This window comes from Nerophis ophidion, linkage group LG14, assembly GCF_033978795.1.
Source record: "Nerophis ophidion isolate RoL-2023_Sa linkage group LG14, RoL_Noph_v1.0, whole genome shotgun sequence".
NCBI classification, from domain to species: Eukaryota; Metazoa; Chordata; class Actinopteri; order Syngnathiformes; family Syngnathidae; genus Nerophis; species Nerophis ophidion.
Genome location: NC_084624.1, coordinates 43,243,623 through 43,268,075, shown reverse-complemented (window position 1 = coordinate 43,268,075; position 24,453 = coordinate 43,243,623). Strand labels below are relative to the sequence as shown.

The 24,453-nt window shown below is 41.5% G+C and overlaps 1 protein-coding gene and 1 long non-coding RNA gene across 5 annotated transcripts in view; one reads left to right on the top strand and one right to left on the bottom strand.

Annotated features, from left to right (window-relative positions):
* LOC133568706 (contactin-associated protein-like 4) overlaps positions 1-24,453 on the bottom strand; it is a 284,727-nt gene that overhangs the window by 8,292 nt on the left and 251,982 nt on the right. For all 3 annotated transcript variants that reach the window (XM_061920807.1, XM_061920808.1, XM_061920809.1), the window contains exons 21-22: positions 6,494-6,581; positions 954-1,178 (exon numbers count right to left, since the gene is read on the bottom strand). In XM_061920807.1, coding sequence (XP_061776791.1) covers positions 954-1,178; positions 6,494-6,581 — 313 coding nt within the window. The remainder of the gene's footprint in view (positions 1-953; positions 1,179-6,493; positions 6,582-24,453) is intronic.
* On the top strand, positions 939-13,260 carry LOC133568707 (uncharacterized). Of its 2 annotated transcripts, none has more exons than XR_009809652.1 (3): positions 939-1,182; positions 8,153-8,294; positions 13,033-13,260. It is a non-coding gene; the product is annotated as an uncharacterized LOC133568707 (long non-coding RNA). The 2 variants fall into 2 exon arrangements; XR_009809653.1 differs by lacking the exons at positions 8,153-8,294; positions 13,033-13,260 and adding exons at positions 2,349-2,523; positions 2,632-3,487.

Here is a 24,453-nt window from a genome sequence, read left to right as displayed (position 1 = left end):
TGATAAATGGCTTTTGTTTTGCATAGTAGAGTTTTAACATGCACTTACAGATGTAGCGACAAACTGTATTTAGTGACAGTGGTTTTCTGAAGTGTTCCTGAGCCCATGTGGTGATATTCTTTAGAGATTGATGTTGGTTTTTGATACGGTGGGATCTAAGGGATTGAAGGTCACGGTCATTCAATGTTGGTTTCCGGCCATGCCGCTTATGTGGAGTGATTTCTCCAGATTCTCTGAACCTTTTAATGATATTATGGACCGTAGATATTGAAATCCCTAAATTTCTTGCAATTGCACTTTGAGAAACGTTGTTCTTAAACTGTTTGACTATTTGCTCACGCAGATGTGGACAAAGGGGTGTACCTCGCCCCATCCTTTCTTGTGAAAGACTGAGCATTTTTGGGAAGCTGTTTTTATACCCAATCATGGCACCCACCTGTTCCCAATTAGCCTGCACACCTGTGGGGTGTTCCAAATAAGTGTTTGATGATCATTTTCGAGTATTTAATCCACCTTTCCCAACTTCTTTGTCACGTGTTGCTGGCATCAAATTCTAAGGTTAATGATTCTTTGCAAAAAAAAAAAAAAAATGTTCATCAGTTTTAACATCAAGTAGGTTGTCTTTGTAGCATATTCAACTGAATATGGGTTGAAAAGGATTTGCAAATCATTGTATTCCGTTTATATTTACATGTAACACAATTTCCCAACTCATATGGAAACGGGGTTTGCAGTTGGCAACACAAGGAGTAGCAAGATATGACCCATGTTGGAATTCGTCGTTCCCTCAATAAACCGCAGCTCCCCCAGCACTCGTGCAGTGTCAACTCCCAGCTTGACTGACAAGTTGCAATTATTGTGTCGACAGATATTTACACAATAACGTTTGTGTGCATTACGAGCATTTTTTTGTTCAGCTGTTCCACAGTTTCCCCCGCCCTCTCATCTCTCACCTGACAGGTGTGGAGTGTCGTGAGCCGCGTAGGGGTTGCTGGACATGGTGGATCCGCAAGTGGAGCTGAGCAGCGGGCCGCTGACGAAGGCGTGGGGGCCGGCGCCGGGCGGCTGGAGCAGGGCGTCTTTCAAGGGGCTGACGGCGTTGAAGCGCACCACCGACAGACAGCCGCTGAAGCCCAGGGAGGCCAAGCGGATCAAGTCTGGATCCACGTCTCCCGGATCTGAGTGAGTCGAGACCTTCGGTAAACCCAGAGTGTCTACACATGACACATGCTGACACATGATAAAACGCTGATGAGGCAGGAGCCTAAAAGCTCCTCTCAGCACAAACACCCCACCCCCCCGGCCCCTCCTTCCATTAGTGGCCCTGATGGATGACGGGGTCGACGGGAGGTGACAGAAAATCCACTTTCTCGCCACTTTCTGCCGTCCATCTGACAGCTCGCCTGCTGACAGAGCTGCGTTAAACACTACATTTACACCTGCGCCACACTGCTAAGTATTAGCATTACAGCACACAGGGATGTTTGTTCCACGGACTTTCACACGAGCAAAATAAGCCCTCAGGCTTTCTGACCGGCACTGCAATACAGAGTAAAGTTACAGGGGCCGCACTGTGGCTGTTTTGGCTTCATGCCTTTTAGGGACGTATCAAGTTTTAAGTAAAGTAGCACTGATACACTGCAAAAAGTCAGTGTTCAAAAACAAGAAAAAAAAATGCAAAAATGAGGGGTATTTTATTGAGCTAAGCAAAATTATCTGCCAATAGAACAAGAAAATTTGGCTTGTCAAGTCTTTCCAAAACAAGTAAAATTAGTAAACCTCAATGAACCCAAAAATACCTTAAAAAAGTATATTCTCATTAATAACAAGTGCACTTTTCTTAAGATAAAAAAAGAGACCTTTTTCCTCAATATATTGAAAAATATTCTTAAATTAAATGGTAAATAGTAAATGGGTTATACTTGTATTACTTACTTACTTAGGCCTATCGCTCCCAATGGAGCATAGGCCATCAATGACTCCTCTCCGTGCAGCACGGTTTTGGGCTGTCCTTTCCGCCTCTCCCCAGCTGGTTCCCAACCTCTTCAGCTCCGCCTCAGAGTCCCGCCTCCGGGTGTTTTTAGGCCGTCCCCTCTTCCTCTTTCCCTGTGGGTTCCACGTCAAGGCTTGCCGTGTGATGGTAGTTGCTGGTTTCCTAAGGGTGTGCCCAACCCAACCCCACTTTCTCCTTAGTATTTGTTTCTCCACTGGCTCCTGATTCCCTTTCCTCCAGAGTTCCTCGTTGCTGATTTTGTTTGGCCACCAAATCCTGAAAATCCTCTTCAGACAACTGTTAATAAACGTTTGTAACCTTTGTACGGTCTTCTTTGTCATCCTCCACGTTTCAGAGCCGTAGAGAAGGACGGATTTTATGTTTGAATTGAAGATCCGGACTTTGGTTGTCATAGATATCTCCTTGGAGGACCAGATGCTCTTCAGGATGATGAAGGCTGCTCTTGCTTTTCCAATTCTTGCTGTTACATCTTTGTCGGTGCCACCCTGTTTATCCACGATGCTGCCCAAGTAGGTGAAGGAGTCTATTTCCTGGATAATTTCCTCTTCTATTACTATTGGATTGTTGGTCAAGTTATTAAACTTCATTATGTTGGTCTTCTTCCTGTTTATCCTTAGCCCTACGCCTAGAGATGTCTTGACCAATTCGGTGGTCTTTTCCTGCATCTGCCTGTGGTTGTGCGAGAGGAGCGCCAGGTCGTCTGCGAAGTCTAAGTCATCCAGTTGCGTCCACAGGGTCCACTGAATACCGTTTTTCTTTCCTGATGTTGTGTTCTTCATGATCCAGTCAATAACTAATAGGAACATGAAGGGTGATAGGAGGCATCCTTGCCGAACTCCGGTCCTGACCTCAAAACTATCAGACACTTGGCCTGCATGTAGCACCTTGCATGTCATTCCTTGGTAGGTTTTCTGAATCAGGCTGATGATTTTCTCTGGAATCCCGTAGTGCCGCAGTAGTTTCCACAGTGTCTCCCTGTCCACACTGTCGAAGGCTTGTATAGTGCTTTTCATTTTTTTTTTTTATGGAACTCAAAGGGCTTTGACACTATTTCCACATTCACCCATTCACACACTGATGGCTGGAGCTGCCATGCAAGGCGCTAACCGGGACCCATCAGGAGCAAGGGTGAAGTGTCTTGCTCAAGGACACAACGGACATGACTAGGATGGTAGAAGGTGGGGATTGAACCGGGAACCCTCAGGTTGCGGGCACAGCCACTCTCCCAACTGTGCCACGCCGTAAATGCTAGTAAATTAATAATAATGATAATAATGTAAGTAAATGCTAATGCCATTATCTTGACATAATGATATTATATGTTTTTAAAGTAATCATTTCTTATTTCAAGAATGGAAAAAAAATCATGATGCCGAGCGCATATCATGATGTCAAGATAATGGCACTAGCATTTACTTGATGTAAGAACATTTTTCAACCTATTGAGAAAAAAAGGTCTCATATTTGTTTTTTCTACCAAGAAAAGTGCACTTGTTATTAGTGAGAATATACTTATTTTAAGGTATTTTGGGGTTCGTTGAGGTTAGCTAATTTTACTTGTTTTGGAAAGTCTTGACAAGCCAAATAAAAAAAATAAAAATGAATTGGGGTATTTTCCTTAGTTCAAGTAAAATACCCCTAATTTTTATTTATTTATTCTTTTTTCTTGTTTCTGAACACTGACTTCTTGCAGTGTACTGAACCACTGATACACTGCAAAAAGTCAGTGTTCAAAAACAAGAAAAAAAATGCAAAAATGAGGGGTATTTTATTGAGCTAAGCAAAATTATCTGCCAATAGAACAAGAAAATTTGGCTTGTCAAGTCTTTCCAAAACAAGTAAAATTAGTAAACCTCAATGAACCCAAAAATACCTTAAAAAAGCATATTCTCATTTATAACAAGTGCACTTTTCTTAAGATAAAAAAAGAGACCTTTTTCCTCAATATATTGAAAAATATTCTTAAATTAAATGGTAAATAGTAAATGGGTTATACTTGTATAGTGCTTTTCAATTTTTTTTTTATGGAACTCAAAGGGCTTTGACACTATTTCCACATTCACCCATTCACACACTGATGGCTGGAGCTGCCATGCAAGGCGCTAACCGGGACCCATCAGGAGCAAGGGTGAAGTGTCTTGCTCAAGGACACAACGGACATGACTAGGATGGTAGAAGGTGGGGATTGAACCGGGAACCCTCAGGTTGCGGGCACAGCCACTCTCCCAACTGCGCCACGCCGTAAATGCTAGTAAATTAATAATAATGATAATAATGTAAGTAAATGCCAATGCCATTATCTTGACATAATGATATTATATGTTTTTAAAGTAATCATTTCTTATTTCAAGCATGGAAAAAAAATCATGATGCCGAGCGCATATCATTATGTAAAGATAATGGCACTAGCATTTACTTAATGTAAGAACATTTTTCAACCTATTGAGAAAAAAAGGTCTCATATTTGTTTTTTCTACCAAGAAAAGTGCACTTGTTATTAGTGAGAATATACTTATTTTAAGGTATTTTGGGGTTCGTTGAGGTTAGCTAATTTTACTTGTTTTGGAAAGTCTTGACAAGCCAAATAAAAAAAATAAAAATGAATTGGGGTATTTTCCTTAGTTCAAGTAAAATACCCCTAATTTTTATTTATTTATTCTTTTTTCTTGTTTCTGAACACTGACTTCTTGCAGTGTACTGAACCACTGATACACTGCAAAAAGTCAGTGTTCAAAAACAAGAAAAAAAATGCAAAAATGAGGGGTATTTTACTTGAATTAAGCAAAATTATCTGCCAATAGAACAAGAAAATTTGGCTTGTCAAGACTTTCCAAAACAAGTAAAATTAGCTAACCTCAATTAACCCAAAAATACCTTAAAAAATATATATATTCTCGCTAATAACAAGTGCACTTTTCTTAGGAGAAAAAAGGAGAGCTTTTTCCTCATTATGTTGAAAAATATTCTTAAATTAAATGGTAAATAGTAAATGGGTTATACTTGTATAGCGCTTTTCTACCTTTTTTTAAGGAACTCAAAGCGCTTTGCTGCTTTTATCACATTCACCCATTCACACACACATTCACAAACTGATGGTGGGCGCTGCCATGCAAGGCGCTAACCAGGACCCATCAGGAGCAAGGGTGAAGTGTCTTGCTCAAGGACACAACGGACGTTACTAGAATGGTAAAGGTGGGGATTGAACCGGGAACCCTCAGGTTGCTGGCACAGCCACTCTCCCAACTGCGCCACGCCCTAAATGCTAGTAAATAAATAACAATAATAATAATAATAATTACTTAAGTAAATACTAGTACCATTATCTTGACATAATGAAATTATTATATTTTTTAAAGTAATCATTTCTTACTTCAAGCATGGAAAAAAAATCATGATGTCAAGATAATGGCACTAGCATTTTAAGAACATTTTTCGACATATTGAGAAAAAAAGGCCTCATATTTGTTTTTTCTACCAAGAAAAGTGCAGTTGTTATTAGACCTAGACTTCCTTTTTATTGTCATTCAAAATTTGAACTTTACAGTACAAATAAGAACGAAATTTTGTTGCATTAGCTCATGGTAGTGCAGGATAAAAAAAATAAATAAATAGATTACTGTACAGATAAATGCATTGCACTTTTTCACATGCGTCCATGTTTATGGATGTATGTTATATTGTCTTTTTGATTCCAGCGAGTTAATCCATTTTGGGGGGAGTTGAGGGGATAATTTAATTATGATGCGTTCAAGAGTCTTACGGCCTGAGGGTAAAAGCTGTTACAGAACCTGGAAGTTCTGCTACGGAGGCTGCGGAACCTCTTCCTAGAGTCCAGCAGTGAAAACAGTTCTTGGTGGGGGTGGGAGGAGTCTTTGCAGATTTTCTGAGCCTTGGTCAGGCAGCGGCTTTTTGCGATCTCCTGGATAGGAGGAAGAGGGGTCCTGATAATATTTTCCACTGTCCTCACCAGTCTCTGGACAGACTTCCAGTCTGAGGCATTGCAGGCTCCAGTCCAGACAGAGATGCTGTTGGTCAGCGGGCTCTCTGTAGAATGTGGTGAGAATGGGGGGAGAGAGCTGTGCTCTTTTCATCCGACGCAAAAAGTGCATGCGCTGCTGAGCTCTTTTTACAAGAACTCCGGTGTGTAGGGACCAGGTATTAGTGAGAATATATTTATTTTAAGGTATTTTGGGGTTCATTGAGGTTAGCTAATTTTACTTGTTAAATAAATAACAATAATAAAATGATAATAATTACCTAAGTAATAACTGGGAGTGGATTTTTACAGTGCTTTGCTCTAGTTTTGTCATAAAAAATGCTCACATTTGAAAAACCACATGGCTTGTGGTGTTCCACAAGGTTAACTTCTCCGTCCCCTCACTTTCCCTTTTAAACCTGGTAATCTATCAGAACTCGCTACTTCCAACCACAGTCACAAATGCAAAACAGACTTCATGATCTCCGGTTTGCTTTACTCACCCTTTATTCTGCCCAGCAACAGCGCCTTGACGCCGTTAAATTCTCCATCAGACGTCAGGTTAAAGTGTTCTCTGGCGTTTTGGTCTACCTGAAATAAAACCCCCATTACATAATATTTAAGAACACTCAATAGGATTCTCAGAGAAGTAAAAAAAAAAAAAATACTTTTTTATTCTCTTATGGGCAAGTTTTGGTCTCAACGTTTGATTGTGGGAGGTGGGCGAATACAGAGGTGGAATTTGAAGCTCAGGTGAAAAGAATTCAATCATCTGGAGTGAAGTTCTCCACTGCAAAATTTTTTTTTAATGAGGGCCAAGGAGGTAAAGAAAAAGCAGACGTTGGAAAAACTAGGCTATTTAAACAACAGAGAATCAAAAGAAGTTTTCTTGAAAGAAATGTCGACTTTTTGTGTTGCTCGACTATATTATCTATATTTTATGCCATCTAATAAACCATGCCATCTCAAACTGGGACTGACCCACTTTAAATATACTTTAATCACATTTATTTCACTTGGTAATTATTCATACTAACATTTCTGTAGCTTAAATTATGATATGCAGTTAAAAAAGAAAAAAAAAGCTCAGCTTTGGTTTATAGCCGACAAAGCAAATATTGTAATATTTCTGATCCATCCATCCATCCATTTTCTACCGCTTATTCCCTTTTGGGGTCGCGGGGGGCGCTGGCGCCTATCTCAGCTACAATCGGGCGGAAGGCAGGGTACACCCTGGACAAGTCGCCACCTCATCGCAGGGCCAACACAGATAGACAGACAACATTCACACTCACATTCACACACTAGGGCCAATTTAGTGTTGCCAATCAACCTATCCCCAGGTGCACGTCTTTGGAAGTGGGAGGAAGCCGGAGTACCCGGAGGGAACCCACGCATTCACGGGGAGAACATGCAAACTCCACACAGAAAGATCCCGAGCCTGGATTTGAACCCAGGACTGCAGGACCTTCGTATTGTGAGGCAGACGCACTAACCCCTCTCCCACCGTGAAGTAATATTTCTGGTGTATGACCAAATTCCATTTGGTATTCAGAATATGCTGACACAAAAAAAAAAAAGTAAGAGGGTGGACTTTTTTTTGTCTTTTTTGAAATAATGTAGATCCCCCGCTTAAATCCCCAGAATCAACTACAAACCCCTGTTCTTTTTAGCATATTCAATAGCTTGGATCTTGAATCCCACTGAATAGCTCTTAATCTTCTTCCCTTTATGCAATTTCAAATTATTGAAATCAGCCTGCTCCATTTTGAAAATGATGACAGGGGAAGTGTCACTTGTGACGTGACGAGTTTGACCCGGCGGAAATTATAGGCATATGCTAATTATTTTGCGAAACGCGTTTGACCCGGCAGAAATGCTAAGCATGCGCTAATTAATTTGCGAAACGAGTTTGACCTGGCAGTAATTCTAGCCAGGTGCATACTACAGTATATACTTGGCGGCAATTCAAGGAAATACGGTATATATTTTTTTAACTTGGGATTTCCCCCGGGCCGGATTTTGGACATAGTTTGGGGACTTCTGGTCTACAGTATATTTCATGCCATGATGTCAAAACACACTTTATGCTCAGGGAGTCCCAATACAATTGTTACGTTCTGCGTGGTTTGTTTGTGTTTCTACCCCTATTGTTTCTACAGGTCACACTCATTCACCGCCTCTGCTGCCAATCAACCGGTTACTGTTCCCAGCTGCTCCTCATTCCACCTGTTAATCAGCCAGCCAATCCCAGTCCACCGTTCATCCTCCCTGCTTAAAACCACCTGCTCTCCGCTGGATTAGGTGGGTTTTGTTTTTCGACCATGCTGTGTGGTAGCCTTGATAGACTCTACTTGATTTTGGTATTGTCAGATCTACTTTGTCTTTGATGCTACTTTGTTTTTGTACCCATTTTTGTTACGCTATTTGCTTAACTTGCACCACCCTTTTTTTTTGTCTGTCCGTGTTTTCTAAGTATCTGTATAGTGTGCAGACTAGTCTTGGGGCAGGTCAGACAGAGGCCTGTATAAACTACACACCTAGGAATTGTTTGTGAATAGACACCAGGCTTACGCTGCAAAAACTGAAATCTAAGTAAGATTGAATATCTCAAATAAGGGTGATATTTGCTTTTTTTCTGTCTGATAAGATAATTCTTCCCACTAAGCAGATTTTATGTTAGTCTTTTACTTGTTTTAAGGGTTTTGGTCGTAAATGATCTCAGTGAGATATTACAGCTTGTTGCTGAGATTTCATGACCTATATTGAGTATAACATGCTTGAAACTAGGATAACAACAGTTGCAAAGCTGTGTCATCAAAACTCACTAGTATAAAACTGCCTTTTCGAAGTAATTTATTATTTCAAGCATGAAATAAAAAAATCATGGCTTTGACATAATTGTGTCTCATAATTAAATCTTCATAGAGCTCGAAGACCTCTATGAAGAAGAAAAAACATGGACCCAGATTTCCCTCGCCCGGACGCGGGTCACCGGGGCCTCCCTCTGGAGCCAGGCCCGGAGGTGGGGCACGATGGCGAGCGCCTGGTGGGGCCCGGCCGGGCACAGCCCGAAGAGGCAACATGGGTCACCCCTCCAATGGGCTCACCACCCATAGCAGGGGCCATAGAGGTCGGGTGCAATGTGAGCTGGGCGGCAGCCGAAGGCAGGGCACTTGGCGGTCCGATCCTTGGCTACAGAAGCTAGCTCTTGGGACGTGGAACGTCACCTCACTGGGGGGTAAAGAGCCTGAGCTAGTGCGCGAAGTCGAGAAGTTCCGGCTGGATATAGTCGGACTCACTTCGACGCACAGCAAGGGCTCTGGAACCAGTTCTCTCGAGAGGGACTGGACCCTCTTCCACTCTGGCGTTGCCGGCAGTGAGAGGCGACGGGCTGGGGTGGCAATTCTTGTTTCCCCCCGGCTCAAAGCCTGCACGTTGGAGTTTAACCCGGTGGACGAAAGGATAGCCTCCCTCCGCCTTCGGGTGGGGGGACGGGTCCTGACTGTTGTTTGTGCTTACGCACCAAACAGCAGTTCAGAGTACCCACCCTTTTTGGGTACACTCGAGGGAGTACTGGAAAGTGCTCCCCTGGGTGATTCCCTTGTCCTACTGGGAGACTTCAACGCTCACGTTGGCAACGACAGTGAAACCTGGAGAGGCGTGATTGGGAAGAATGGCTGCCCGGATCTGAACCCGAGTGGTGTTCTGTTATTGGACTTTTGTGCTCGTCACAGTTTGTCCATAACAAACACCATGTTCAAACATAAGGGTGTCCATATGTGCACTTGGCACCAGGACACCCTATGCCGCAGTTCCATGATCGACTTTGTAGTTGTGTCATCGGATTTGTGGCCTTATGATTTGGACACTCGGGTGAAGAGAGGGGCGGAGCTTTCTACCGATCAGTTGGTGAGTTGGCTGCGAGGGTGGGGGAGGATGCCGGACAGACCTGGGAAGCCCAAACGCATTGTGAGGGTCTGCTGGGAACGTCTGGCAGAGTCTCCCGTCAGAAAAAGTTTCAATTCCCACCTCCGGAAGAACTTTGAAAATGTCACGAGGGAGGTGCTGGACATCTAGTCCTTGTGGACCATGTTCCGCACCTCTATTGTCGAGGCGGCTGATCGGAGCTGTGGCCGCAAGGTAGTTGGTGCTTGTCGGGGCGGCAATCCTAAAACCCCTTGGTGGAGACCAGCGGTGAGGGATGCCGTCAAGCTGAAGAAGGAGTCCTATCGGGTCCTTTTGGCTCATAGGACTCCGGAGACAGTGGACAGGGACCGACAGGCCAAGCGGTGTGAGGCTTCAGCGGTCGCGGAGGCAAAAACTCGAACATGGGAGGAGTTCGGGGAAGCCATGGAAAACGACTTCCGGACGGCTTCGAAGCGATTCTGGACCACCGTCCGCCGCCTCAGGAAGGGGAAGCAGTGCACTATCAACACCGTGTATGGTGCGGATGGTGTTCTGCTGACCTCAACTGCGGATGTTGTGGATAGGTGGAAGAAATACTTCGAAGACCTCCTCAATCCCACCAACACGTCTTCCTATGAGGAAGCAGTGCCTGGGGAATCTGTGGTGGACTCCTATATCTGGGGATGAGGTCGCTGAGGTAGTTAAAAAGCTCCTCGGTGGCAAGGCCCCAGGGGTGGATGAGGTCCGCCCGGAGTTCCTTAAGGCTCTGGATTCTGTGGGGCTGTCTTGGTTGACAAGACTCTGCAGCATCGCGTGGACATCGGGGGCGGTACCTCTGGATTGGCAGACCGGGGTGGTGGTTCCTCTCTTTAAGAAGGTGGACCGTAGGGTGTGTTCAAACTATCGTGGGATCACACTCCTCAGCCTTCCCTAGTAAGGTCTATTCAGGTGTACTGGAGAGGAGGCTACGCCGGATAGTCGAACCTCGGATTCAGGAGGAACAGTGTGGTTTTCGTCCTGGTCGTGGAACTGTGGACCAGCTCTATACTCTCGGCAGGGTTCTTGAGGGTGCATGGGAGTTTGCCCAACCAGTCTACATGTGCTTTGTGGACTTGGAGAAGGCATTCGACCGTGTCCCTCGGGAAGTCCTGTGGGGAGTGCTCAGAGAGTATGGCGTATCGGACTGTCTTATTGTGGCGGTCCGCTCCCTGTACGATCAGTGCCAGAGCTTGGTCCGCATTGCCGGCAGTAAGTCGAACACATTTCCAGTGAGGGTTGGACTCCGCCAAGGCTGCCCTTTGTCACCGATTCTGTTCATAACTTTTATGGACAGAATTTCTAGGCGCAGTCAAGGCGTTGAGGGGTTCCGGTTTGGTGACCGCAGGATTAGGTCTCTGCTTTTTGCAGATGGTGTGGTCCTGATGGCTTCATCTGACCGGGATCTTCAGCTCTCATTGGATCGGTTCGCAGCCGAATGTGAAGCGACCGGAATGAGAATCAGCACTTCCAAGTCCGAGTCCATGGTTCTCGCCCGGAAAAGGGTGGAATGCCATCTCCGGGTAGGGGAGGAGACCCTGCCCCAAGTGGAGGAGTTCAAGTACCTAGGAGTCTTGTTCACGAGTGAGGGAAGAGTGGATCGTGAGATCGACAGGCGGATCGGTGCGGCGTCTTCAGTAATGCGGCCGTTGTACCGATCCGTTGTGGTGAAGAAGGAGCTGAGCCGGAAGGCAAAGCTCTCAATTTACCGGTCGATCTACGTTTCCATCCTCACCTATGGTCATGAGCTTTGGGTCATGACCGAAAGGATAAGATCACGGGTACAAGCGGCCGAAATGAGTTTCCTCCGCCGTGTGGCGGGGCTCTCCCTTAGAGATAGGGTGAGAAGCTCTGCCATCCGGGAGGAACTCAAAGTAAAGCCGCTGCTCCTTCACATCGAGAGGAGCCAGATGAGGTGGTTCGGGCATCTGGTCAGGATGCCACCCGAACGCCTCCCTAGGGAGGTGTTTAGGGCACGTCTGATCAGTAGGAGGCCACGGGGAAGACCCAGGACACGTTGGGAAGACTATGTCTCCCGGCTGGCCTGGGAACGCCTCGGGATTCCCCGGGAAGAGCTAGACGAAGTGGCTGGGGAGAGGGAAGTCTGGGTTTCCCTGCTTAGGCTGTTGCCCCCGCGACCCGACCTCGGATAAGCGTAAGAAGATGGATGGATGGAATTAAATCAGATGACAGCCAAATGGACTTTGCTGTTTAATCATAGTAGTACAGTTGGCACAGAACAGTAAACTGACAGTTAATATTTAAACATTTGACATTTCAAACAATTTCGAACAGAAATAGTTCATGCATTTCCATCATTTTAATCAATTCATCTACCATGAATTGATTAACGTGGACCCTGACTTAAACAAGCTATTCGGGTGTTACCATTTAGTGGTCAATTGTACGGAATATGTACTGTACTGTGCAATATACTAATACAAGTTTCAATTAATCAATCAATGCACGGTCAGACAAATTCTTCAAAATTACAAAAAAAAAAAAAAATGGCCGGCAGCCAGGCTGTATACGTATATCTGTATATATATATATATCTGTGTATATATATATATATATATATATATATATATATATATATATATATTCCTTGCACACTAATTGACTGAAAGAGCACGCACTTGGCGCGATGATGTCATGTTATCCATGGGAAAATACATTTTTAGACAGTAAGATTTGTCTGAGCAGCTAGGAGACCCCGAGAGTAACAAGCGCTTGCCTGGTTGCCTTTCCATTTTTTAGTGTAAGTTTGCTGGTTTCAAGAAATGTAATGCTGAGCGCATATCATTATGTCAAGATAATGGCACTAGCATTTACTTGATTTAGGAATATTTTTCAACATACTGAGAAAAAATGTCTCATATTTGTTTTTTCTATCAAGAAAAGTGCACTTGTTATTAGTGAGAATATACTCATTTTAAGGTATTTTGGGGTTCATTGAGGTTAGCTAATTTTACTTTGTGGAGAGACGGAGCCGACAGCAGGATAAGACAACAGCGGTCCTACCCAAGATGGCGGCCAGGAGGCGGAGCATGCAGCGGAGCGGAGAGGCTCTCAATCCCTGCATCTTCTGCTGCAGTTTAAAAGGGGAGAAGGAGGAGCAATCGAGGCAGAAGTAGGAGAAGAAACAACCAACGACGAAGACGACAAAAGCGACCAGGACAGAGATGAGCCCCCGCCGAAGACGCAGCCACCGGCCACCGAAAGGCGCGCCGAGACAAGCAGGAAGAGAGGTCGCGCTAGAAATTGGCGCGACCGACTGGAACCAAAACTTGTTTGTTGAAATAATAAACGAGAGTCAAACCTGTTACCATGCGTCATGTATCGATGGTCCATGCTACCCACACGATGACGGCTGGAGACCTGTCACATACTTGTTTTGGAAAGTCTTGACAAGCCAAATTTTCTTGTTCTATTGGCAGATTATTTTGCTTAGTTCAAGTAAAATACCCCTCATTTTTGTATTTTTTTTCTGGTATTTGAATACTGACTTTTTGCAGTGTAGTGGTGGCTGTCACACTCCCTCTTTGGCAAGAATAGTTAGGTAGGTTTTTGGTTCGTGCTAATTAAATAGCTTTAGTTGGTAAGCTTACCTTTCTTTGTCAGAGGTGTCTTTTGGTATGTTTTGTTCATTACTTTGACAGCGCCATTATTCCCGAGCTAGACTAATGTTGTCTTGTCAACTTTTAATGACACTATTTTTGTTTTCAATCCTTCAATCAATCAATCAATATTTAAATATTTAAAGTATCGCTAAAATTCGCTCCATTCTGTCCACTAAAGACGCTGAGATCATTATCCATGCGTTTGTTACGTCTCGCCTCGACTACTGTAACGTATTATTTTCGGGTCTCCCCATGTCTAGCATTAAAAGATTACAGTTGGTACAAAATGCGGCTGCTAGACTTTCGACAAGAACAAGAAAGTTTGCTCACATTACACCTGTACTGGCTCACCTGCACTGGCTTCCTGTGCACTTAAGATGTGACTTTAAGGTTTTACTACTTACGTATAAAATACTACACGGTCTAGCTCCATCTTATCTTGCCGATTGTATTGTACCATATGTCCCGGCAAGAAATCTGCGTTCAAAAGACTCCGGCTTATTAGTGATTCCCAAAGCCCAAAAAAAGTCTGCGGGCTATAGAGCATTTTCCGTTCGGGCTCCAGTACTCTGGAATGCCCTCCCGGTAACAGTTTGCGATGCCACCTCAGTAGAAGCATTTAAGTCTCACCTTAAAACTCATTTGTATACTCTAGCCTTTAAATAGACTCCCTTTTTAGACCAGTCGATCTGCCGTTTCTTTTCTTTTTCTTCTATGTCCCACTCTCCCGTGTGGAGGGGGTCCGGTCCGATCCGGTGGCCATGTACTGCTCGCCTGTGTATCGGCTGGGGACATCTCTGCGCTGCTGGTCCGCCTACGCTTGGGATGGTTTCCTGCTGGCTCCGCTGTGAACGGGACTCTCGCTGCTGTGTCTTGGATCCTCCTTGGACTGGACTCTCGCGACTGTGTTGTATCCATTGTGGATTGAACTTTCGAAGTATCCTGTTAGATCCGCTCGACATCCATTGCTTTCCTCCTCTCTAAGGTTCTCATAGTCATTATTGTCACCAATGTCCCACTGGGTGTGAGTTTTCCTTGCCCTTATGTGGGCCTACCGAGGATGTCGTGGTGGTTTGTGCAGCCCTTTGAGACACTAGTGATTTAGGGCTATATAAGTAAACATTGATTGATTGATTGATTTATATAGCCCTAAAGCACAAGTGTCTCAAAGGGCTGCACAAACCACAACAACATCCTTGGTAGAGCCCACATAAGTGCAAGGAAAGACTCACACCCAATGGGACGTCGGTGACAGTGACAATGATGACCATGAGAAACCTTGGCTTCATTGTCTTTAATATACACATCATTTAGTTTATACACTCTTATGTTGCATTCTCCTACGATCCCAAGACCCAGAGCCAACGATAATGATACATATAAAATGTTTGATATCATCTCTCATACAGGCAGTACTGCTGTGTGTTTACCTGTGCTAAGTTGGACAGCCAGTTCAATTGTAGTTGTCCTCCAATAAATACAAAAGTTCTGTCTTTTTTGTTGGTCAGGTCATTTACACACTGTAAACTACTCGGAGCTAGGAGCTACACAACAGCTAAGCACACAATAGCACATAAGCTAGACATACATAAGTGTCCTAATTGAACAATATTGCAGTCTAAATCAGCACATTTGTCCATATAAACAAGTGTTGAATAATTCAATCAATCAATCAATGTTTATTTATATAGCCCCAAATCACAAATGTCTCAAAGGACTGCACAAATCATTACGACTAAAACATCCTCGGAAGAACCCACAAAAGGGCAAGGAAAACTCACACCCAGTGGGCAGGGAGAATTCACATCCAGTGGGACGCCAGTGACAATGCTGACTATGAGAAACCTTGGAGAGGACCTCAGATGTGGGCTACCCCCCCCCCCCCCCCCTCTAGGGGACCGAAAGCAATGGATGTCGAGCGGGTCTAACATGATACTGTGAAAGTTCAATTATAGTTGCATATTACTTAATTATAATAATAATAATAGATTTTATTTGTAAAAAGCACTTTACATTGAGTAAACAACCTCAAAGTTCTACAGTGTATTTAATAAAAATAAAAATATAATAAAAAATGGGTAGAATAAATATTACATTTCAACATTTCTGTCAACAAAACTTTGTGTCAGCCTGCGACACAGCCATTTTGATGGTAGGCTAATATACCTAAAATAGACACTTATATCATGTGTTGACTTCAATATATCACTTTTAATTTTTTGCGGCTCCGGATACATTTTTTTTGTGTATTTGTGGTCTCTTTCATCATTTTGGGTTGCCAACCCCTGCTATAGGCCAATACTCAGTGCTTCAATACTAGTATCGTTGTCAGAATAATTGTATCCAAGTTATCACAAAACTTTGTTTCAATGAGTTCCTGGCGAGCAGACAAAAGCTGTCTTTGATCATACCTAGCAGAAGGCTTGTAGAACTCCACTGTGTAGAATGGGGAGCAACATGAAGGCGTCAGATTCTTTGATGTGTTGTAATCCACAGAAATATATTTTTTTGACCCGAAATCTATAAAGCGGAGAGGAGGCAGGGGCTGACCTCCCTCCAGGCACCTTTACTTTGAACTGTTTTCGAGCCTTTCTTTGAACTGGTCTGTGACCAAAGGCATGGGCAGTTTACGACCCCCTCCCTTAGAAAGAGCTGTTGCCATGTAATCAAGGAAAGTCCAAATAAAAGAGGAGGCGTACCATCTTTCTTCAGAGCGTGGTGAGACACCTGTAAATGGGTACAGGTGTACGCGCTCTCCTCATTGAGCCAAATTTTATTCTGTCTCTGTTTGATTCCTTGCTTCTTTGTCTGTTTAATAGATGTCATCAGTGTTTGAACCTGGCAATCGTATTATAAGTGAAAAATCAGAAGGCCCCCTACTTTATTCACAATTAATTCCCCTTTGTATTTATTCATACTAACATTTGCCTCTGTCCTATGTTCTTCCGAACAGAGGTGGGTAGAGTAGCCAGAAATTGTACTCAAGTAAGAGTACTGTTACTTTAGAGATGTATTACTCAAGTAAAAGTAAGGAGTAGTCACCCAAATATTTACTTGAGTAAAAGTAAAAAGTATGTTGTGAAAAAACTACTCAAGTACTGAGTAACTGATGAGTAACCTGATTACGGCAACAAATAATGCACAAAAACATAAAAATAGCAATGAGCAAATTCAGAGCCAGGAATATCTCTTAAGCAACTAAAACAATAATATATATTAAATAATAGTACCTTAAAATAAAATAAAAGAATGGCACATTGAGCCACAATAACTTAACAGCACCATAGCCTCAGTAGGCATTCATTGATTTGATTGATTGATTGATTAAAACATGTATTAGTAGATTGTACAGTACAGTACATATTCCGTACAATTGACCCCTAAATGGTAACACCCCAATAAGTTTTTCAACGTTTATCAATTACTTAGTAAATGACCAAGTCGAGGTGGTCTACCTCACATATACATATACATACACACACATATCATTTATACACACACATATCATACATACACACACATCATTTATACACACACAAATTATATATATATATATATATATATATATATATATATATATATATATATATATATATACATACATACATTTATATATACATTATATAATTTGTATTTATTTATTTTGCCGTTTTTGTTCACGTTAAAGGTGTTTTAATGAATATACATGCATGTTTAACATATAGATCTTTCATGAAGACAAGAATATAAGTTGGTGTTTTACCTGATTCTGATGACTTGCATTGATTGGAATCAGACGTCCAAGTTTTCAAATGGAGGAGAAAAAAAGTTCCTCTTTTCTGTCTAATACCACATGAAAGTCGTTGGTTTTTGGCATCTTATTTCTCCAGCTTCCATATTCGTTTTTATGCACTTTACAAGAAATACATTGGCGGCAAACTCCGTAGCTTGAGAGCTTGTTTGCGCTGGCTTTCGGAGACTCTTATTTTGTTAGCAAAGGCGCGATGGAGCGGCGCCTTTATTTTGAAGACAGGAACTGTGCGATCAGTCTTTAGGCTTTTGACGGGAAGTACGGTTGAAATAAAAAGTGTCTTTTTTCCTTTACACTTTTGATTGATTGATTGAAACTTTTATTAGTAGATTGCACAGTACAGTACATATTCCGTACAATTGACCACTAAATGGTAACACCCGAATAAGTTTGTCAACATGTTTAAGTCGGGTTTTACGTATCACAGTCATGTGACCGCCTGGCTCTGTTTGATTGGTCCAACGTCACCAGTGACTGCATGTGATTGGTGAAACGCAGGCATGCGTAGATTCTACTTTGAAGCTCTGTCATTAACCAACACAAAGATTAATTGATCGATAAAAAAAAGTAGCGAGTAGCGAGCTTAATGTAGATAAATGGAACGGAGTAAAAGTAGCGTTTCTTCTCTATAAATATACTCAAGTAAAAGTAAAAGTATTTTGCATAAAAACTACTCGTAGAAGTACAATTTATCCCAAAAGTTACTCAAGTGAATGTAACGGAGTAAATGTAGCGTGTTACTACCCACCTCTTCTTCTAAAGAAAAAGATCTCCATCTGATAATGCAACCAAATGTCATGTTTTGGTCTAGACGATTAAAGATGTACCAGAAGCATGTTGTTTTGGAATCAGGCAATAAATTGAAAGAGTGAAGTTGTGAACATAAGTCACCTTGTGTAATACATTTTGTTAGAAAAGCAGTGAACCTTTAACTCCAGGTGACCCCTGGCAGCCCGCCTCCCCGGAGTACGCTCGCGTTCGGAAGTCCAACGGTCGTTTGTTCAAGTAAAGCCTGAAGCTGTCACATCTTTTAAGTTCCTCATGAAAAGGCGAGCGAGTCGACTGCAGCAAGTCTTTTCATGTGGAGGAGATGATTCAACTGTTTCCTGGAAACAGACTCCAGAATGAATATAGATGTAATAAAAAATCTATAAATAGTCAGCAGAACTCTTCTTGCTTTACTTTAAAGGGGAACTGCATATTTTTTGGGAATTTTGCCCATCATTTACAATGCTTATGTAGGACAAGCACACATTTGTTTTTATTTTTTATGCATTCTAAGTCATCCTTGCATCCTTGGTCGTTTTTAATCATATTTGTTTTATATTGTTTTTATATGTATTTACTTTTATTTTTTGTTTTCATTCAGTCATTAGTGGAGCTCAGGATAGTATTTGAATGTTGTTTTTGATATTTTTGTGCAGCACTTTGGAAACATTTTGTTGTTTAAATGTGCTATATACCGTATTTCCTTGAATTGCCACAGGGCATATAGTATGCGCCTGCCTTGAATTACTGCCGGGTCGAACTCGCTTCGCAAAATAATTAGCGCATGCTTAGTATTACCGCCTGGTCAAACTCGTGACGTCACGAGTGCTTCTTCCACTGTCATCATTTTCAAAATGAAGGAGGCTGATTTCAATACCGGTAATTTGAAATCGCATAAAGGGAAGAAGATTAGGAGCTATTCAGTAGGATTTAAGGTCCAAACTTACATCACACTCAAATTTTCCCTGCATGCCTTTGGTAAGTGCCGGAGTGAGAAGAGGTTTTAAAATAATTAGCGCATGCTTACTTTTACCGCATACCTTTGGTAAGCACAGGAGTGAGACAAGGTTTTAAATCAATTAGCGTGCCAGCGGCAATTCAAGGAAATACAGTAAATAAAGTGGATTGGATTGGATTTTTATTTCAAATGAAGTCTAAAATCGGACTATCTTTGCAAAGCAATTTTAAAGGGACAATTGTACTTTCAGGTACCATATAATCTCACTAAAACACTAGTAACACAATAAGCAGATAAGGGATTTTCCAGAATTAGTAAAAGTGTCTAATAACATCTGAATCACTCCCACTGCCCTCGCCTTTTTCTTTTTTCCAGTCCTTCACTCTCACTATCCTCATCTACGAATCTTTCATCCTCGCTCAAATTAATCGGGAAATTGTCGCTGCTGGTGGCCATGATTGTAAACAATGCGAGGATGTGAGGAGCCCTACAACCCGTCACGTCACGCGCACATCGCCTGCTACTTGTGGTACAGGCAAGGCTTTTTTATTAGCGATCAAAAATTGCGAACTTTATCGTCGATGTTCTCTACTAAATCCTTTCAGCAAAAATATGGCAATATCGCGAAATGATCAAGTATGACACATAGAATGGACCTGCTATCCCCGTCTAAATAAGAAAATCTCATTTTAGTAGGCCTTTAATGTCCACATTTAACGGGCTAATAGGACGATACGAAGTGCACGACAAAGAGTCCTTGCCTTTTTTCAAGGGGAAAGAAATTGAAGTTTTGTTGAGCAATTGCGGGATTCAAACAATTAATTGTAAATGTCCAATAATAGGGGTGCTAGCTTATGCCAGCATTTTTTTGGAAAAAATTGTGAAGATAGCTATCTGGTCCCTGGGATTTTCCATTTTGTAGTGATAACGCTGCAACACCTAATTACGCAGCAGTAATTGGTCTCTCTAACTCTATACCGCAGCAGACTGATCAACCGAGGGCATGTCCAGATTGGCCCAAAAAAAATAAAAAAATCAAGCTCAGGAGTAGATAAGTAGAGGGCCCAGTGACGTGCGGCGAACTATACTATTTCTTCTTTTTTTTACTTAAATTCATAAGAGCAGTTCTAACCATTGTTGATTTAGGTTGCACATTAGAATAACAGGAAAAGGGAGCAATTTACTTTCATAAAACGCTATCATAATAGTATTATGGTATGACAAATCGGTCCAAAAAGTATTTGACAAAGTTGTTATTAAATACTTTTTGGTCCCATTTTCTTTTGACAAAATAAATCAAGTATTGTGAGTGTATCTTACCTTTCCGTATTTGTATCTGAAGCAGCAATAACACCCACAAACAGTGGCTTACTGTAATAAAAATGCCATGTTTGTTATGAATACAGTTTAAAAAAAAAAGAAAAAAGGCTGGCTTCTCCTTGAGACACATGTGTCTGCTAGCTTTAGCGCCCCCATTTCTCCCAGTGTGGCGAGTCAGATTACTGCTGAGGCATTGAGCAATATATCGGCCCCTACTTTGAGGCAGAGGTACTTGCTGCTTCATGGCCTGCCTTTTCCCCGTGGCATCAAGCACGCGCCCCCTCTCACGCACACACTCAATCGACTTTGTGTGTAGCCGTGGAGGCACCACCTGTGTCTGCCTCACTTCTGGTCTGCTGCGTTATTTTGATCAGGAAGCACAGAATTTCTGCGATTTTGACCATGAAAATTATCCAAATATACAGGAACCACACCAAAATCCCATAGAAAGTATAGACCAAAAGAGAAATATTCAAACTTATTTTGTAACTCTGTTTTTTGAACATCTCATAGTTAAGCCTTTTACACCTCCTGGTGGCAAGATGAGGCACTGCCTCACTTGCCTCCCCTGACAGCACGTCACTGAGAGGGTCGCGTAGAAATTATTTGATCTTGAGATCATCCACAAGTAAACCTGAATCGGATTGAATCTGCGGAATATAATATAATGGGATGCTGATATGTGGCGTAGTTGAGCTAATAATTTACCAGCTTTATCGCCGTGTTCATAAAACTAAAATCTTGAACGGAGCATTGGTTCTGTCGCACAGTCTGTCGCGAGGACATCAAGTTTTTCCTGTGGAGATAACCTTTCCTTATAAGTGTCTTGGTTTTGAGAGGTAGAGTACAAGTTATCTAAGAGTTATGTCAAACTTGTCAGTTTATTCTGAATTTTTTCTCATAACTTTTACAGGATATTATCTGCTCCTAATGTATGCCTTCAACGCCTCCCAGAATAAAGAGGCCAACATCCCAGGAGTATTGTTCAAGAGCACAAAAAAATGGATTTACCACGAAACAAAATGCACAAAGTCCTCATTTAAAAGTAATGGTATATTTAGAGGCCTTGGCACACGTGAAGTTGTCGCGTTTCTAAATAGTAAATCCATTGAAATTGGAGCAATATCAGGATAGCAATTGCGTGATATTTGTAAATAAAAACTAGGGGTGTGGGAAAAAATTGATTCGAATTTGAATCGCGATTCTCGTGTTGTGCGATTCAGAATCGATTGTCATTTTTAAAAAAAACTATTTTTTTAATATTATTATTATTTTTTTATCAGTCCCACAAAACAATACAAAGCAATACCATAACAATGCAATCCAATTCCAAAACCAAACCTGACCCATCAACACTCAGAACTGCAATAAACAGAGCAATTGAGGAGACACAAACACGACACAGAAAAAAACAAAAGTAGTGAAACAAAAATGAATATTATCAACAACAGTATCAATATTAGTTATAATTTCATCATAGCAGTGATTAAAAATTCCTCATGGACATTATCATTAGACATTTATATAAAAAAAAAAAGAACAATAGTGTCACAGTGGCTTACACTTGCATCGCATCTCATAAGCTTGACAACACACTGTGTCCAATGTTTTCACAAAGATAAAATAAGTCATATTTTTGGTTTGTTTCATAGTTAAAACAAATTTACATTATTGCAATCAGTTGATAAAACATTGTCCTTTACAATTATAAGAGCTTTTTTTGAAAAAATCTACTACTCTGCTAACATGTCCGCAGACTAGGGTAGATCCTGCTGAAATCCTATGTATTGAATGAATACAGAATCGTTTTGAATCGGAAAAATATCATTTTTGAATCGAGAATCGCGTTGAATGGGAAAAATTGATTTATAATCGAATCGCGACCCCAAGAATCGATATTGAATCGAATCGTGGGACACCCAAAGATTCGCAGCCCTAACAAATATAGATGAAAGGAATTTTATTATCAACTAGAAAGTAGTCAATGCGAGTGAAAGTGTGACGAACGTTAGAAAAGAATGAGTATTGCCTTCTGGAGGCATTAAAAAAAACAGCAGACATTTAAAACAGAAAATTCAAGATTGAATAACCTTAGGGGACCCTGATGGTTTGAAGGTTTTGAGTGACACGCAATCAAGCTGGGGATCGAGCCAACAGTTAAAGTCTCCTCCTGTTATTAAAAAGTACATTGACAGGCCAGGAAGATTCAGAAAAAGACGTTTGAAAAAAGTGTCACCGTCATAGTCGGGAGCATAACCATTTCCCAGGGCTACTGGGGTGTCGGAAATCTGGCCAGAGACGATAACATACCCCCCATTGGGATCAGAAATACAATTGGAGTAAGGAACAGATTTATGTAGCAAAATAGCACCTCTCCTCGATTTGCCCGAAATTGAAGAGTAGTAAGTCTGTCCTATCCATCCACTCCTCAGCCTCAATGATGATGATCTAATATCTTACTTCGCTTTATAGGAATATTAAGCCCTTTGCAATTAAAACTGGTGAAGCATGCATCAAAGATAAATTAACGCTGTTACCCTAGGATAAACTGGATAACACATGGCAAACTGACAAATCTTAACCCATTGTTACTATAACAATCTACAAGGTTAATATAGGTTGCTTCTCTTTCTTCCCCTCCCTTTTTTTCTGCTTTCTTTTGTATCTGTAGTTATCATTACGTACAGTGGGGCAAAAAAGTATTTATTAAGCCACCGATTGTGCAAGTTCTCCCACTTAAAAAAAAGATGACAGACGTCTGTAATTTTCATCATAGGTACACTTCAACTGTGAGACACAGAATGTGAAAAAAAAATCCAGGAATTCACATTGTAGCATGATGTTTCCACCCTCATGCTTCACAGTAGGTATGGTGCTCTTGGGATGCAACTCAGTATTCTTCTTCCTCCAAACACGACGAGTTGAGTTTATACCAAAAAGTTCTATTTTGGTTTTATCTGACCACATGACATTCTCCCAATCCTCTGCTGTATCATCCAAGTATCCATTTTGGTATAAACTCAACTCTTCATGTTTGTAGGAAGAAGAATACTGAGTTGCATCCCAAGAACACCATAACTACTGTGAAGCAAGGGGGTGGAAACATCATGATTTGGGGCTGTTTTTCTGCTAAGGGGACAGGACGATTGATCCGTGTTAAGGAAAGAATGAATGGGGCCATGTATCGTGAGATTTTGAGCCAAAACCTCCTTCCATCAGTGAGAGCTTTGAATGGTTGACCAAATACTTATTTTCCACCATAATTTACAAATAAATTCTTTAAAATTCCTACGATGTGAATTCCTGGATTTCTTTTTCATATTCTGTCTCTCACAGTTGAAGTGTACCTATGATGAAAATTACAGACCTCTGTCGTCATTTTAAGTGGGAGAACTTGCACAAATCGGTAGCTGACTAAATACTTTTTTGCCCCACTGTATATGTATCGTTGCATTTGAACAACTGTATTGTTGATAATAGAGGTAAATTATTGGTATTTTTCATTATCAATAGTGCTATTTCTATTGGTATTTGCATTGCTCCATTTGTAGTGTAACAATGCTCATTGTCATTTTTATTGTATTTTGTATGCTATGTAATTGTTACCGTTAGTAAGTTAGTTAATTTGTTTGTTTGTTAGCAAAATAACTCAAAAGGTTATGGGCCAATTTAAATATCGTTTTCAGGAAAGTTAATTTAATGACATTTTCAGGAAAAGTCAGAAATGGGATAAAGAACAATTGATTACATTTTGGGCCTTATCCCGACAATTTGTGCGTGCACCAGTGGCACCAAAAGACAAAGATTGTGGAGACAGACAACACTGCTTCGTTTCTTTCTTTCTTGGATAGATAGCTTACAAAGTTATGGGCCGATTTTTATACTACACAGGTACTTTATGCTGGCATTAGCCAAAAAGCTCTCTCCAAGTTGCAGTTAGTCCAGAACGCAGCAGCGCAAATTTTAACAGGGGCCAGGAAACGCCAGCATATAACCCCAATTCTTGAGAGTCTGCACCGGCTCCCTGTTCATTTTAGAATTGATTTTAAAACATTGCTG